The sequence below is a fragment of the Girardinichthys multiradiatus genome, chromosome 1, assembly GCF_021462225.1.
Source record: "Girardinichthys multiradiatus isolate DD_20200921_A chromosome 1, DD_fGirMul_XY1, whole genome shotgun sequence".
NCBI lineage: Eukaryota > Metazoa > Chordata > Actinopteri > Cyprinodontiformes > Goodeidae > Girardinichthys > Girardinichthys multiradiatus.
Window position 1 is genome coordinate 17,369,507 of NC_061794.1, and position 18,640 is coordinate 17,388,146.

Consider the following 18,640-nt stretch of genomic DNA (forward strand, 5'->3'; position numbering starts at 1 on the left):
ATTTATTCAATTTGTTGAAGTTTGACTGAGTAAGCCAGTGTGCCTGCTAACATAGTACAGTAATACAGTTGAAGAAAAATACATGCCAGGATTGAGTTTGCTTACATGGCTGCACATTGATGATAAAGGTGCATGTCTTTAAAGACTTGATAGTAACTATGAAAAACAGCAGTGGTTGGTGCACATATTTTAAAAAAATGACCTCTTTAGAAGCCTATGTTAGAGGCAGTGGCGGATGCTGATCTTTCAAGGAGGGGAAGCTCAATTTCAAGATAGCTGATTTGCTCATTTCGCTGTCAATCAAAAAGGGATTCAGCCTCAGACAGATCATCCAATCATCATGCAGAAGCTGAGCGTCCGGGCCAGTCGAGGCCAGCCCACTGCCCCATAGACCCCCAGAGACGCTGGGAGTCCGATGGGCGGGACAAAGCCCAGCATTTTTGCTTTACTATTGAACTCACTGTTTAAAGCACTGTGAAGCTGCGGGAATGAGTGAGAGGAAAGCCGCATTGTTACCAGTGATATGAAGCTGATTCTGAACAAAAGTTGAGTGCGTTGTAGCGCATACTTAGTCAATGACATGTACACACAACAGTATATATTTGATCGCTTTTTTTTGGACATTTTAGGGGAAGCTGAGCTTCTCTTGCAGTCTTAGAGCAATCACCATTGGTTAGAGGTAATAAAAAGTTAACAAAGTACTTTAGAAAAATGTGCCATGCGCACTGAAACTGTATAGCCTGTCAACTGAGCTGTAATTTAATGACATAACACTCAACATACTACACGTGTGATCTCAAATCTGCATTTTTGGTCATATTTCTTCTTATTTTTTTCTATTGTTTAGGAATTTTTAACAAATTAGCAGAAACAAAACAAACCTACGACCAACCAACATTTGCATAATTCTGAAACTGTAATAATTTAGTTCACTTCCATTTATTTATATATCAGCAAATCCCCACAAATGTAATTTTAAGCAATTGAAAACCAGTACAAGACTTAGTTACATACAGTCAGATTCAGATCTAATGACACACAGTCCAATTCACTCCCTATTGTAATAACATATACTCCAATTCAGATGATAATTTCTTGCTGATCAGCAACAAGTTATCTATCTAAAGAAGCACATCATATGGGTATTTATTTATTAGGCAAAACTGTTTTACAAGCAATAATGCTGTGCTCAATTTAATGGCAAAAAATAAAAAACATTTAAAAAACCTCAAAAACAAGAGCTTTTCAATCACCACAGCAAGGTAAAATGTACAACTGCCGTCATTAATTAAATCCTTTGTCCCAGAGGCTCTGCCTGCCTAACACTAAACTAACAACAATGACAGCTTAAGCACACAAACATGATGTATGAGTACTAAACTAGCTTGGGGGAGGCAGTTTGGGACACAGAGGGCAGTTTGGAGCATAAACAGTAATGAGTAGAAAGAAAAAAAAAGGTAAATTCTATAATGTTAAAAAGAAGCAAAAAACCAAATTCATAAAAGTTATGCATGTATGAGTAAGAGGCCTGGAAATCTCCACAGTTAGATGAACTGGACCATCCCGTTGTTTGGTTCCTACAGCTGTCCAAACCTGAAATGAGCCAGTTTTTTGATGGATTTCCAGAAAGCACTGAAATCATAATAGGAAAGTCTTTCAGTATAAAATGAGATAATTTGTTTGATTATGTAACCAAACAAATACTCATTTTAGCAAGGAAAACCTCAATTGGGCAGGCTAAAGAGCTGCAGTTAATATTTACAATATTATCAACCATCTTTTGTCTATTAATACTAAGGATCAATAGTGAACATTTCTGCAAATTCCAATTCACAGACCATTGTTTTTTTTCTATTACAGTTTGTTTACAGACTTTAGAATTTGAACAACTAACATTCGACAGTTTATTGGTATGTATGTGTACAAAATATAAACACGTTGAGGGCATTTTTGTTTAATTCATCACCACTGTCCACGGCCTGGTCATACTTTGATTTGTGCAGCAGTAATAACCAAAACCCAAACCCAACCATGTAACAGTTGCAAGTTTGAAAACCACTGGGCTAATTTAATGGTTGTGCTCGATGACCAGGGTAACTGGTATCGGCAGCACAAGCCGATAATTCTGCAATAGTTCAGCATTTTTGGCGTTAAAACAATTTTGTTTTTTGACAGATTCACCAGCGAATGTTAATCCGTTGTATGTGTAAAACTGATTTAAAGAAATACAAACAAATAAATACACAAATAAACAGTTTATTACCACAGCCATCACTATTGCCTAACATGCATATTTCTGGACTGGGGAGGAAGTTGGAGTACCCATGCGTGCATGTGGAAAACATGCAAACTCCATGCAGAAAGGTAAGTTTATCATTGTCATGAAAAACAACATTTTTTAAAGATAAATAGTCAGAAACGCTCTTGAAATGGACGAACACACAAAAACGTGAGAAGGCTTGCCATGAACAATGTGGATATGGACAGGGTTGGCATGAGAGTAAACAGAACAGAAGAGCATATGTAGAGCATGGCATAGGTAAAAACAGTGAGGCTGATTGGCATGAAGCAGGTGGGTTAAATACTGCTTATTACAGATGCAGTGACAGAGAATAAAAGCAAGAACATGGCTGAAACTAAGCAAAGATACTGGGAATACTTTAACAAGAATAATTAAATATACACTGCTCAAAAAAAAAAGGAAACACTTAAACAACACAATATAACTCCAAGTAAATCAAACTTCTGTGAAATCAAACTGTCCACTTAGGAAGCAACACTGATTGACAATCAGTTTCACATGTTGTGTAAATGGAAAAGACAACAGGGGGAAATCTTTGGCGGTTAGCAAGACACTCAATAAAGGAGTGGTTCTGCAGGTGGGAACCACAGACCACTTCTCAGTACCTATGCTTTCTGGCTGATGTTTTGGTCACTTTTGAATGTTGGTGGTGCTTTCACACTCGTGGTAGCATGAGACGGACTCTACAACCCACACTGGATGAGCTGCTCAGGTAGTGCAGCTCATCCAGGATGGCACATCAATGCGAGCTGTGGCAAGAAGGTTTGCTGTGTCTGTCAGCGTAGTGTCCAGAGCCTGGAGGCGCTACCAGGAGACAGGCCAGTACACCAGGAGACGTGGAGGAGGCCGTAGGAGGGCAACAACCCAGCAGCAGGACTGCTACCTCTGCCTTTGTGCAAGGAGGAACAGGAGGAGCACTGCCAGAGCCCTGCAAAATGACCTCTAGCAGGCATGTGACCTCCAAATGTGCATGTGTCTGCACAAATGGTTAGAAACCGACTCCATGAGGATGGTATGAAGGCCCGACGTCCACAAATGGAGGTTGTGCTCACAGCCTAACATTGTGCAGGACGCTTGGCATTTGCCAGAGAACACCAGGATTGGCAAATTCGCCACTAGCGCCTTGTGCTCTTCACAGATGAAAGCAGGTTCACACTGAGCACATGTGACAGACGTGACAGAGTCTGGAGACACCGTGGAGAGCAATCTGCTGCCTGCAACATCTTTTAGCATGACCAGTTTGGCAGTGGGTCAGTAATGGTGTGGGGTGGCATTTCTTTGGAGGTCCTAATGCAGGACAATGCAAGACCTCATGTGGCTGGAGTGTGTCAGCAGTTCCTGCAAGATGACATTGAAGCTATGGACTGGCCCGCCCGTTCCCCAGACCTGAATCCGATTGAGCACATCTGGGACATCATGTCTCGCTCCATGACTCCAAATCCAGGCCTCCATTGGTTAATAAATTTGATTTCCATTGATGATTTTTGTGTGATTTTGTTGTCAGCACATTCAACTTTATACAGAACAAAGTATTCAATGAGAATATTTCATTCATTCAGATCTAGGATGTCTTATTTGAGTGTTCCCTTTATTTTCTTGAGCAGTGTATAAAGAAAACAAGAATAAACTAGAAAGCAAAATGCAAAGAAAAGCATGAACTACAAATAACACAAATATAAGCAGATATGGCAAAACCATGAACAACCAACATACTACAAATCATGACATAAATGATATGATAATTGCCAGGCTTTGGTCATATAACTCCCAAAAAGGGATTAGAACTGAAATACAACTAACCAGCTCTTCTGGGATGAGGCTTTACTATAAAAATGGTTAGAGTACTGACAACAATAGGGCTATCAGAAATCAGAAATGAGGTTATTACAAATATTCCAAGAGTACCATGCAAATCAGTGAAGCGGAAAAAATGTGACAGGGAGAACAAGGCAGAACTAGTTTAACTGAAGTCACCAAATGCCTTCCCTCTGCCTGGTATTTATTTGTCTCAGCAGTGATTAATGATTGTGGCAGCTGGGAGGTTTTGAGTGAGATACAAACTGCATTCCCTTGCTTTTTCTGCTGCTGACTTTTTTATGTACGTAAATATGTGTATATGTTTAAAACACTGCATAGCTTCAATCAAAAGAATACATATCTGTGCATAAATGTACTATTACCATTGAAACGCCCATGTTTTCTAGTTTGAGCGTCATTTAGGAGTAAAAATGTCTAATCGAATCATCAAGCACATGTACACACAAACACAGACACACACACGTTAGACAGAACAAGTGGAAAACGTTTCACCTTTCAACCTTCCTTCTGTCTGTGTTAGACATGCACAGCAAACAAATGGGCCGTAACACATGCAGACCAGTGTGAGTTTGCCAGTGTTAGTTGTGTGAGACCCTTTCACTCAGTTTAAAACCAAACAACTGACAAAAAACAGCATTTGTGAGGGAATGCAGAAGGACGTTGACATGCACAGCCTTTTGACTTCTCTTCTTCAAGTTAGATAAAGCAATACAGAAACAGGGCTTTAAGACCCAACTTTTGGAATGTTTTTTTACCATGCCAGAGTCCTGTTTCTAGTGCAAAACTCATTCTGGACTAGGGATGGGTACCTTTCACATTTGAACCTATACTGTACCAATACTCCGTACTCAACAGTACCAGTTTTCGGTACTTTTATGTGTGTTTATGTGCTAATAAATGTTAATTTGTTTAATAATAAACTCAAAAAATGTTTCAGTTTAACATATTTATTTCTCAATATATAAACTTTAATGAATATATTAAAACAACATCCAGCTGTTTGTATTGTAACATCGCAATTGTTTCAAATATTTTTTCTCTCATGTTGCTGGCTGCAGACGACGAGTCGCTAACGGACGCAGGCTTGCTAACGGTGCCGAATGCAGGAGTTTTAGCCGTATATCCGAGGCTGTCACAAATTGTGAACACTTCAGCCTTGAGAAAAATCTGATGCTTCTCCAGGTGCTTCCTCAGGTTAGAAGTATTCCCACCGCTGGCCTTGCACTTCGTGTCACAAATATTGCAGCGAGCGTAATCTGCAATGCATTTTGAAAAGTGGAGCCATACTTTCGAGCGCTTTCTATCAGACATGCTTGCTGTGTTGACTGTAGCAGCGGCTACTGACGTCATTAGGTTCTAGTACGTGCAACGCAGTGTTCATGTACAGCATGGAAAATCGCCAACTCTTCCACTCCTACAATGATGCGTTTAGGTACCGAAACATGGTACCATTTGATTTTATGTGAATAGGTACTTGGTAGTACCGGGAATTCGGTCGTTACCTCTAAAAGTACCGAATTCGGTACCTATCCCTATTCTGGACCCTGAAATGGACCAGAAAATTGTACCTTGGCACGGTTACAACTGCCGGTCTCAGCACAATTTATATGAAACCAGGAGCGGTTCGCTTGCAGTGTGACTGCGAGCTGTTCCCTGCATACCATACGATGTGACATAAAACCAGCGCATTTTTGGTGGAAGATCAAGTAAAACCTAGTAAGAGCTCAAATCTGAGGACAAAAGAGTTTGAAAATGTCTCATTGGGCTACATGGAATAGTAAAGAGATGCAGGTGCACAACTACATTTGAACACCTAAGCAGCAGAAGAAACCCAGATAAGACAGACATTCTTCTTCAGGCTTTTTTTCTTCCCGTTCAGCACAATACTGGAGCAATTTTGTCCCTGTAACAATCCATTGCAACAGCATGACGTTGTTTGGTCCGCTCTAATAATCTTTGTGTGAAAATAAACCATGGCAACTGAAGATGTGCATTTTATTTTTATAGATTCCTGGAAGCAATCCCTGGACCAGACCAGCAGTGTAAATGTGCCCAAAGACTCCTGGTAACGTGTTGCGCCTCCTCTGCTGCTGCACATTCATATCTTCCCCTACATGAGTCCTGTAAGCCACATATAAGAAACACTCAATAAACTGCTATAAGATACCCTAAACGCACCTGCTACTTCAAACACATACAGTATATGTAAAAGCACAAAGAACACACAATGTCTAACTTGTTCCAGATGCAGAGCCTGTCAGCCTTCTTGCTGTGAGCAGAAAAAGTTACAAAAATTATAGCGTTTTTATAACTTATAGTATAGTATGCTTTTACTGTGCGGCTGAATCAATATTTGTACAGATTTTATGTTTCCTAAGCTACACGAAATCTTAGGATTTTGTCTGCACTAAGATTTTCTTGTACTTTTACAAGTTAAATAGGTTCTGAGTTTAATCTTCATTTAATGTTCTATTGAACAACAGAACAAGCAACAAAGACTTTTACTCAGCAGAAGGGCAGCATGATCTCGTGCCACTACATATCCCACCACCTCGATATCTTGTTCCAGCATCAGTCTATGCCAGAGGTCATTAACTGGTGGGCCATGATCCAGATCCAAACCCAACCATGGTCTTATATGGACCCTGGCCAATTACAGGGATTCTCTTTTAAACATCACACTTTAGTGCAGTGGTTCATTTTATTTTACGTGTGTTATAGAAAAACTTCACCATGTGAAAAAAAGGTGATTCTTAGCTTTCCCAAAAATGTTGCTGAGATCTTGTTTTCTTTGTTACCTTGTAAAAAATTCAGGTTATGTCTGGTTTTGAAAGCAATGTAAAGAAAGAGTCAGCGTGCCTGGACAAAAACTACATTTTAACTAAACACACAAGGACTCAATGGGAAATAAAAAAGGATAGGAAATTAGGTTAATAAAAAGTTTAGTGCATGTTACAGAGTACAACACAGAGTGCTACACGTAGGCCAGAATAAAGCAGCATGATCGACATGCATTCTGTAAATGAAGAGAATTTAGAAACTTATAAACACTGATAGGAAGACTGGAAGAAGGATTCTCAGTTCATTTGTCAAACTGTGATAGAAACTTTATAGGCAGTGAGATGCAGTTAAAAGCAAACACGTAGACCCTTAGTCTAGGTGGTGTTGAAAGTTGTGACACAACAGTAAATGCTGATGTTTGAACACGCTATTAGGTCGTTTATACATTTCGCCCAATACAAGTTTCAATGAAACCAAAGACAAAATTATTTGAATAGATAAACCACACACATCATTTTCTTTCCACTTCATTATTTTGTGCCACTTTGCGTTGGTCTTTCACATAAAAACCCAATGAAATGCACTAAAGCTTGTGGTTGTAATTTGGAAATAGTTCAAGGTGTAAGAATAACTTTTACAAGCTACAGTTTTTTCAAAGAGGTTGAAAAGAGAAGTAATCATCTCTCCAATGCCTACCTGTTCCTTCCCTTTCTGAATGCAGTCTTCTCTGTTTCCAGGTAAAGGAGGCCAGTGGATCTTTGAAGGCAGACACACAAACAGGACAGAGAGAAAAGAAGAAGAAAAAAAAACAGTATGATGATTAATTACCTCATGACAATAAAATTATATTGCAAAATGTAACTGCTTTGAGGGAGCCGCAACTTTCTGGTAAACATTATTCAGCCTGAGTGTCATTAAATCTGAATTTATATCCAAAAACATTCGACTTCAGATTAATTACAAGCACTTTTGCCAAAGCATATATCATACAACATATGGTATTTTTAATTAGCAATGGGTAAACTTTACAATAGAAAAAATAAAACTTTTTGCATTGTACTTCTTTCTAGAAACCCTCACCAATGATAACCTTCTAATTGAGGTAATTAAAAAAAGTTGCATATAAAAGATATCTTGTGGGCTTATTGGTCTTATTAAATTCCATTTGCTTTTTGCACCTATCTCTGGTAACTTGTGGTTCTTTTGAAAATAAAATTTAGGCTGTAATATGATATCAAGTCCAGTATTATTTTTTTTTCTTGCTGAAATATGTATTTGTTTCTTGGTCTGTGAAGATAGAGGAAATCCACTTTCTGTATGCCAGGACATAGATAAGATTGGACAACAAAAATCAAAACTATTCTCAGAATACTCTTAATATCACATAATAATACAAATATTCAAAAAAGAAAACATGCACATATAAGGCTAAACTTTCTAGACTGCAGGTTCCCACAGTAAAGGTCCAATATTGTCTGTCAAGGGGCGTGAATGAGAAAATCTGTTGGATCCTCAGTGACTATGAATTGAAAACTGTACCCAAGACACTGAGACTAGTTTTTCCACTGCTTTCTGTAAATGTTATTTGAATTCTTGCTGTTTCTGAAAAAGGAAGTCCAAGCCTGCCTCTGCTGTGCTTCAGTGATGTGGGTGAAACTGTTGTTTGTGCCGACTTCTAAAGACAATAAGCATTTGTCTGGTCCAGTAGGAAACTGTCTTTGTTTTGGCTAGCTGAGATAAAAGCAACTAGTGGTGGAAAAAAACAAATGATTCGGTCTTGCATTAGTTTGGCTCACTTAGATCAGAATGTGCATGAAGAACATGTGCATGTGTTTAGGGCCCATGTTGCAGATATTGGGACAGAGTGAGAATGAATCAGAAGCTGTAAAATGCTCTTTGGCCTTAAAGCTGAACCACATTCCCTTTTTGCACCAATTATATGGACTTCATGTCAGCTGTAAGGCACATTATATATCCTCACACATAAAATTCAAAATCATCAAACTCCTCCCAGTGGACTTGGTAAAGACCAGTATAGCTAAAAACATCCACTCAAGATGATATAACATCATCTTTTATACTTTATGTCTCATACACATTAATGATGTGCCAACTGAAAACAAGAGGAACTGTATTGACTTTATCTGTTTAACAAAGTAGAGTCTTCAGAAATGTGTCTCTGGTAGTGTGTCTTAACTGATTTTTATTTTTTTCAGGTTATGAGGCAGCCCATTTCCACCACTCTGATGAAAAAAACTTGAATCTTGTAACTATGAGATAGCTAAGTCATAATTATAAGATACGTATTTTTTTTTCATCAGAGTGGTGCTTCCATAATGAATCCATTTAAAATATAAAAAACAAATATTGCTGAAATTCATTGCATTTAAGATAATCAAATCCAGGCCCAATGGTACATCCTTGATCAACTACTGAGATAATATCCAGTGGGAAAAACAGGCCCTCAATGCCTCCAGCCGTGTTACAAAAACATTACAGTATGGGACTAATTACCAGTTTAAAAAGATACTTAAAGCATTGGTAGTTTAAAGGCTTGTAGTCTTTTCATGATGTTATTTGTTCAAAATAAATTTAATTAATTGAATTAACAATAGAATAACATTTTATAAGAATTTAATTAAAAAACACATTACTTGTATTATAAAAAGGAAAACCCAACATGCCTTAGGGCGCTGCTTTAGATAAATGCTGCACTGGATGTCCAGTAATTGTTTAATACCAGATACTTAGAGATTCCAGAACATTATCACAGCTACTTTAATTGGTGTGCTTGTGTTTGTAACTTTTTGTAGAGTATTTTGAAACCACCAAGCTAATAAAAAAGATATAGAAGTGAAGTACATTTATTGTGGAATTAATGAGGTCTAGAGGCATATCTTGTTACTATGCCAGCTGTTAAAGTCTTTTTGCTTAAATAATTTTGCAATATTTGTCCAAGAAATCCCTTTTATACAAAACTAAACCAGGAAAAGCAAATTCATTTCAAGGACATGCAGTCGTAACCAAACTGCATTTTACATAAAGTTTATGACAATGCTATCTATGATGGCTCTAAAATGCTGCCTCAGCAACAATGTAATAATGTAGATATATGTAGCTGTAAAAAACTGTAGAACTGCAATTTTTTTGTCAGACTGAGTTGAGATTAGGCTTAGGTGATTTGTTAATTATGAATTTACTCACAGATTAAATGTGGAGATATATTCAAGCTGCTGAATTCCATCCAGCTTAATACAGAAAAGCCAGAAATCATTATTTTTCATCTCAAACATACAATGTTAAAGATCAACACTTAACTTGATTGAATGATGCTAAAAAACCTCAAAGCATGCAAGAAACCTGTCATTATGGAGTCAGAACTAAATCCACATAAAGTTTATTCTTAAATCAGCCTCTTGCCACATAAAACCAACGCCAGAACTAAAGTCAGATTATAATGAAGCTGTCTTTACTTGGCAGGTATGAACCATGTAGACCTCTCAGGTCATCAGTACTTCTCACTTAGTGTTCCCAAGTTTAGAACTAAAGAAGAGAGGCAACATTTTGTTTCTATGCAATTCAGCTCTGGAAGAACAGAGTCTGAAATCCTGAGATGTTCAGAAACAAAATCCTTCAAATCACAACTGAAACATTACCATTTACTGGCAACTTGCCCCTAAAGGTCAATGATGACTTTATCTTTTCATTTCAATGCTTTTTGTTATTTGAATGTGTTTTATGTCAAGTAAGATGAAACTAAAAAAATGTGTCATTCAAATGGGTCAGATCTCTAAAGATCTTTATTTGGCATGATCCTGAATAATTCATACTAAAGTGTGAGCATGTCGTAGGCTTGCCTCACTCCAAACTCTGACCTGGCATGTTTTACTGATCTTGATATACTGTTAAAATCCACCCTGTCCCAATTTTAGGTCCCATGGGTCGAAGTCAGCATGTTGCAATATTCCATCCATTGTCCTAAATTTCTTACTTTGCACGCTTTAGGAAGTACAGCCAACTTCCACCAGCCGCCATGTACTGTGCCTCTAGCTCCATAACACTGTTTGATTTCAAATATTTCTTTAAACTTTGAACTTTAAAATACAATTTTTTTAGACTACTGACGTCTTTATAGGGTGGAAGACAAACAAGTCCTGAAAATCCTTTGAGTATATTCTGCAGCTGTAAATAAATTATTCTAAAAAGATCAGTAGACCCAGAAACAATCCTTTACCATTCAGCCAAGATCACAGCCATGACTTTTGCCAAAGATATAATGAACTCCATTTGCTCCTAAAATACTGCAAATTAAGTATAAACTTCATCACAAGAAAAGCAAAACTAACCTTAAGATTATTCAGTCTTGCAAAAGCTGGAACAAAATTCCACAACATATTCTTTGCTTTTAGCTTTTTGTATCAAGAATGTGATGAACAAAGTTGCAAAGATGGTAAAATGTTGTTTGGTTTAAATATTGGACAAAAAGACTAAGACCATTAAAACTCAATCAAAGAAATGTGGCCTCCAAGGGGAGACTTAACTTTCATCACATTTATTAACACACCAGTTGTAACACTGTATTCTTTTCACGCCAAACAGATTTCTGTTGAGTTGAGCAATGCTAAATGATCCAGAACGCATGCCATCACCAGAATCACCAAGGTAGCACAGCTCACACTTTTCAGTACATGTAATCAAAAACTGGACAAAATGAACGGCGTGCCTGAATGTGCAGAAACATGTTGAACATCTGTGACATCCAATCCCAATTCCAGGCCAGGCAAGAAAGACTGAACATTTTATTTATGCTACAATAACCACAGATATTATATCAAATGTGCATATATATCCACTGTATTTATATTTTAGCACGGAGAAGGTAAACTGTATCAAATAAACATTTCCGTTGAGGTATGGTTATTTGATACAGGGAATTTACAAGGGAATTTCTTGACTTTGAATTAGTGAACAATATATATATATATATGTGTATATTTTACCTTTTCTGCTTTACAACTTTTAAAGCAATTATGGTGGTTTTAAAATTTTACTTTTCTAACTTCTTGCAACAGCAAGCTGTGCTGCGGTAGCACAGCTGCAGTAGCTACGAAGGCCAACTGCACATAAAGAGAAATATTACGTGGTTATTTGACTTGGCTTATGAAAAAAATGTATAATGCATTACTGTTACTAATGCACATTTTCTATATAGGTTATCAAGGCCACAGTGGCACTTCCTGGACTTATGGGTTAAAAATTGATTTTGCTGAATTTAATACAACCAAGCAAATCACCCATCTCAATGCTGCATTTTAACATCAAAAGTCCTATGAAAAAGATCATTATGTTCATTATTGCAGAGATCATCCATAACACTAACAGTTTCTCAGCAACAATAGCAATATCATCATGTGCATATTTTTAAGGGATACAATTAATCAGCTAAAATCACCCTTTGAGTGGTAGTTTATAGACCAGATGTCTGTCTGATTTTGAACTTCTCTTTAAGAAGGTAACATTGCTAACTTTGATGTAAACAGGTATTTTCTATTATCTGAGAATTCACTGTGAGGGAACACTGACAGATGAATTTGGAGGCAGACAAAAGTGACGGACATCTATCCTTCAATGTATTATATGTCTCTATTCACGCATTCAATTTGTGTCATTCAATGAGATTTTTACATGTAAAAAAAAAAAAAAAACATTCATGCTCACGCATTTGTTGTTTCTGCTCCTTGCAGGAGCGCACTGGGGATATCCGTTTAGAAAGTCACCTTTGTTCACCACATACCATTTTAATGGAACACATGTGCTAAGGCTGCACTACTGTAAGGTACAGTATGAATGCATGTATGCAGCACATTTCCCCTTAACCATTCTGGAAACAGAAATTGGTTAAATTAAATCCCGTTTGACACTGAACTCACCCATTTCCCTAAAGACATAGTCTTCCAAAAAAAAGCAAAACTTCTATGCCATTAAATATAAGTTTATGGTGTATTATCTCAGGGACTCCACCAGTATTACCTAAATTCATTTGATCTACTCACCCATGAAATAAATTAGTTCAGATACAGAACGATGCCTAACATGGAATATGAATCATTCACTACAGCATGAGCATCTGTCCTAATAAAAGTATTTCATGACAAGTGTTCTTGTGATCAAAAATTTTAATCCTTAAACTGTGGTTTAATGTAGTTCATGGTACTTTACATTCTGTGTACAGGTTCTTACCTAGTAATTTGTCGCACTTACAAGCAAGAAATCTGTTACCTGTGTTTCATTTCTTTGGATTTACGGTCTTGCAAAACTAAATGACTGCTGAATCTTTTTATAATTTGTCACATTACAACCACAAGCTTTATTGCTTTTGTTGGGATTTTGTGTGATTGACCAATGAAGCGGAACAAAAATAAAACATGGTTGTCCAAATTTTTCAATAATTTTAAAAACTTTAAAATAAAAATCTGAAGTGTTTCAAGCATTTTGTATTCAGCCGCCCTGAGTCAACACTTTGTAGAACCACATTTAACTGCAATTACAGCAGCAAGTCTTTTGGGGTATGTCTATAACATGGCATCCAGAGATCATCATCTCTGCCAGCTCTTCTTTGCAAAATAGGTCAAGCTTTGTTAGACTGGATGGAAAGAATCTATGAACAACAATTTTCAAGTCTTGCAACACATTTCAATTGGTCATTTGGCCATTCTAACACATAAATATGCTTTGATCTAAATCATTCCATTGTACCACTGGCTGTGTGTTTAGCATTGTTTAGCATATTGGATATATAAAGATGTAATATATGATGAGTATTTTGAGATTCAGGCTTTTCTGACTGTCTTTGAGATGAGATCTGCTTTGTTGTTTATACTTACATGTGTCTTTGCTCTTAATATATAACTGTGATACTGAAATGACATATGAGGAGTTTCACCTTTACAGGTGTTCGGGCATCGGGAAGACACAAGTGTTTTGGCAAACGAAGAGAGAGATAAAATCTGACATAAAATAGGCTAGAATGCAACTATTCATAGAGTGAGAAAAAGTAATGGAAAGATATATAGTTTTTACACTGTATACAGAGCAAAGGAAGTATTGGTGGAAAACTATAAATTTACCACATAAATGTGCGATCCTGTGATGCTTTGCTCTTTATCTGAAAAATGACCTTTTGTTGAATTGTATTTAATATTTTCCATATTTCCATGATGCAACCGCACTAATATAAAGTGATATGTCTGCTCAGGTTTGTTTCCCCCCCCCCACACACACACACACACAAACACACTCCCTATTTGTGCATGATTTATAGCAGAGTACAGTTAAACAGATGTTCTGAATAGAGGTATAATACTGGAAAGTAAGCCCACAGTTACTCATTCCTGATATATGATCATTCTACAGATTGCGACCAGTTGCAGAATGATTGCAACTTACATAAATATGTGACTCAATGTGTAATGAATATTTGCAATACAATGCTATATCAGTTTTTGCAGCAGAAAACTTGATAATGTATAAAAATATTTTCAACACCAAGTGTTTAAAGCATACTTAAACCTCACCTCTTTGGATTCGCTGCTGACGGGACTCAGCATGAGAGAGTACAGGACATCTTTACCACCCAGGAAGAGCCGATCGCGGTACTCATCAAGAAAGATAGCACTGAGAGAGAGCTGGCCATCATGGCCACTGAAGATGGATGACCTGTTGGTGGACAGCAGATCTGCAGACAAAACAGAGAAAAAACAATTAGCAATGACATTTAATGTCTATGCTGAAGGACGCACTGACACTTTTCATCACATGGAGAGTTTTTCGGAGACACAGCATCCCTTCATGTTCTCATCACAGTGTTTGGAGCACAAACATGCTCTCAGCTTTTGCGAGGAAACATTGATACAATTTTCTAAAAGTTCAGTTCAGCATGATGCATCTTAGTTTTAGGGTTAAGAAGTTAAGTATCAAGCTCTCAAACTTTTTCCATATGGTCCTTTTACATCAGCTCTTATTTTTTCTGTTTTTTAACAATTTCTTTCCTACCTATCAAAATCAAATTCTCTTCTTTCAGAGCCATCAAAATGGTCTAATTTAAAAAGTATTTAAAAAAAGGTGGGCAGTGAATAAAACTAAACACTTAGCAGGTGACCGTTTTTAGAAAAGTTATTAGAGAACCATGATGGAAGAAGTATAGTCACAAGTATTAATGTCCTCACTCTTAAATCCTGCACAAAGCAAACAGTAGAAAACCTAAATGGTTTGAAGTTGCATGAACCCACATAATGTAACATCTGGTGTCTAGTAAAATGTATTTTTTCCTAATTGAAGTGTAACATATAGAAGATTCCATTATCTCAACTCAATTCTTTGTAAATCCAGTAGGGACACTGAATTTGGGACAAAACATACATCTGCTGCTGCTATTAACACATCCAGTGTGTGAATTCTGCTGTGACAACTGGCGGCAATGGGGTTGATATTTTTCCAGAATGTGAAGCTAACATTTACAACATAAACATTTAATTTCATTAAACCAATATCTTCCAATCTTCTACAAGCTTTTTTGTTTTAAAGTTAATGTCTATCATATGTGTAGAATACAAATAATCATATCAAATCTAGACATTTATCAACCACACGATAATCTATTTGGTCAAACTAATCTGGAGCAAAACTAATCATCGTTTGTTAGAGTAACTCTTTCCCCTCCAATAATTTAACCTGTCAGATATTTAATCATAGGAAAAAAAGTATTATTGACTATTTTATTCAACTTTATCTTTAGCTAACAATGGTAAAGAAAACGATAAAGCATTCATCCTCAGTCAATTCACAAAATAAAGTGAAGAAACTCTGAGGGTAAAATAAAGTTCAATTCACAGCCATGAGAATTTAAAACATCTTTTATTAATTAATTCACACGATGAATGAATCCTTCCAGTAAAAATCTGAAGGACAAACCACGCGGAATAATATTTAATATAAACTTTGAAGGACTAATAAGGTGCAGATACAATTTGAAGATAATTTATGCAAGTAAAAATGTGAAGTAAACTTATTTACTTTAATCTTGAAGCAGTTTCAAAGTTAAATGTTTGAGTTAACAGCTCTGCGGATGTGGTAAAGATTAAGGTGTCTTTCAGTTCAAATAGACATGGGTTTTCTAGTCATTTTTCTAACCTCTACTTGACATAAGGATGTCTCATATCTTCCTCTTCTAACTTGTCTTTTTGTTCTGCTTCTTCTTTTTAACACTTTGACTCTTTTTGTCAAAGTAAAGGACATATAGAGAAAAAATTGTTTGTGAGAAGATGTCATTACACTGCCAAAGCCCAACTGACGGAGTTGTGGGTATGAATCGGCTTTCTGGCCGTCTCTCATCACTCATCTGTCACATCTCTCTCACTCAACCCAATACACCCAGGCTGACATCCTCATGCAAACACAGGGATGGTGAGAATGGAGCTTGACTCACTCAGCGCTCAGCCAGGCGTATTGACAGAGTGAAGCTCGAAGACCCCGTCACACCTTGTCCATCACTGTGGCTTTGTAGACACACTGAATCTGTTTTTGTTAGATCTCTCATCTCTCACACTCATGAGCTTCCATACAGTGCTAGTTACATCTCACTTGGCCTGCAAGCTAATATTATTTTATTTACGACCTGCTGTGTACCTCTCTGCAACCACCTCATATGGAATATTCTCAAGCCACTCACAATTGTCGCAAGGATAATGCAGCTATATACAGTGCCTTTAAAGGTAAGCCTTGCACAAAACGTAATGGAAATTGTTTGGTCAATGTTCTCTTTGTAATGACTCTTGGAAAGAAATCTTGTACCACTGTTTATTTTATGTGCAATGATGCCACATTTGAAAGAAAACCTTTTGAGTATTGAGTGCCAGTGTTGAGTATGTGTGTTGCTCCCATGAGAATCCTCTCTGCCAGTACCAAACAGCTTATTCTGGCACTGACTCTTGCTTGGCCTCATTTATTGGCTTGGATGTCGTTTGAAGGAACAATACATGTTGACAATTAAACAGTTTATTCGTTTAACAAACAGGCGTCTCAGTACTGCATGGTAAAATCATACGCAACCACAAAAGCCTGGCACCTCCTTCTTGGTCTCACACTGCGTTTGGGATGGTATCCCATTCTTCAAAAAGCATTTGACACAAGTCAGTGCGGGTGTGTTGGTCACTCTGCCATTAACAACACATACAAGCAGATCCAACCACTGGTCAATGGGGTTGAGGTCATGACTGCAGAGAGGACATTCCATCCACTACCCTCCCTACTCAGAGGTAGTGTCTGAAAAACTCTGTGGGAGAAAGTGATGATCTTGGAGAATAAAGTTCAGACCTAGACTATAGAGATATGGGATTGCAATTAGCTGCAGCATTTAATTATTTTTTGAAATCCCTAGGTATTGAGATTGCTTCTAATGTTAACATGCCCTGTTTTTCCAGGGAGGAAGATGCTGTCCCTCCAAAAATGTTTGCAAATTTCTTTACTTTTTGTGCAGTCATACACATTAAGCTTTAAGATTTTGTCAGGTTACAACCACAGACTTGTAGTTAATTTCGATTTTAATGCAATACTCCAACACAAAGTAGTGCACAATTGTGAAGGGAAAGAAACAAAATATACATTTTTACATAGTTATAATATGACAAAATGTGAAAAGCTTCAAGAAGTATAAATAGTTTTGTAAGGCATTGTAACTGTTCGCAAATAGAGACTTTTTTAGGCCACCCATGAGTAAAACAAAACCCAAGCTTGTGGTTTTAAGAAGATAAAAGCATATGTTCAGCATTTGATTAAAAATCGTGTCATCATATAATAAATCAAATAAACAGAAATAGAAAATTACAGAATAATGTAATTATAAAAACCCCTCATTAACTGTGGTGAAGTGGTTGCTATTGTGTTGAGAAGGCTTTTTTAGCATTTCATAAATTTAAAATATGTTTTTTCTGATATGTTTTATTCACAACACTTATATTAAAAGTCATATGAAACAGAAACTCTGGTAAAACACTATTCCATGTAATGCCTGCAAAGACTGAAGCTTTATGCTGTAATTATTTCTACAAAAAAAAGCCTAATTAGTCACCAATGAGAAGAAGACTTTAGATGTAGAACTTTAAAGCTGCTGGCAACAAAATAATGATGAAAAAGGAAGTAGGGAGGCAACAGGGATTTACACAGTAGGGAGAAAGTGAGTAAGAGCAAGAAGAGGAAAGAAGGAAAGAATAGGAAGGAAATGCGGCTTTTAGGAGCAGCACAAAGTCGGAAAATAATGAGCAGAAAGACAAAGAAAGGAATTTTTGAGACTCAAAACATGAATCATATGTAAAGACAGAAAACAAAAGCAAAATTCACCTTACTTTGCTTCAGATGCTGGGGAATTGTCACTACACTCATATGTCTGTTATATGAATTTCTTTTAAACAGGCCTTTTAGTAATTATATTTTCATATTATATTATGCAAAATATCATTGTGATGATTATATGAATACTTCTGTTAGCACAATTGTTAAGAAATTACTGTATACCTTTACAATGTCAGACTTATACAAGTTTTAGGTATGTCAAAGTACCACAATAAAACTTCAGTTTTCCTTCAAAGACCAATTCAGAGTCTTAGATGCCTATGAATCTCTTCTTTGTGATCATACACAACAGAGCACATAGAAAAGAAGATAAGTTATGTGACATAAAAGTGG

General features: G+C 36.8%; 1 protein-coding gene across 1 annotated transcript in view; it reads right to left on the reverse strand.

Moving 5' to 3' along the window:
* sema3bl (sema domain, immunoglobulin domain (Ig), short basic domain, secreted, (semaphorin) 3bl) overlaps positions 1-18,640 on the reverse strand; it is a 96,031-nt gene that overhangs the window by 51,161 nt on the left and 26,230 nt on the right. The window contains exons 2-3 of the mRNA XM_047373802.1: positions 14,476-14,636; positions 7,598-7,657 (exon numbers count right to left, since the gene is read on the reverse strand). Coding sequence (XP_047229758.1) covers positions 7,598-7,657; positions 14,476-14,636 — 221 coding nt within the window. The remainder of the gene's footprint in view (positions 1-7,597; positions 7,658-14,475; positions 14,637-18,640) is intronic.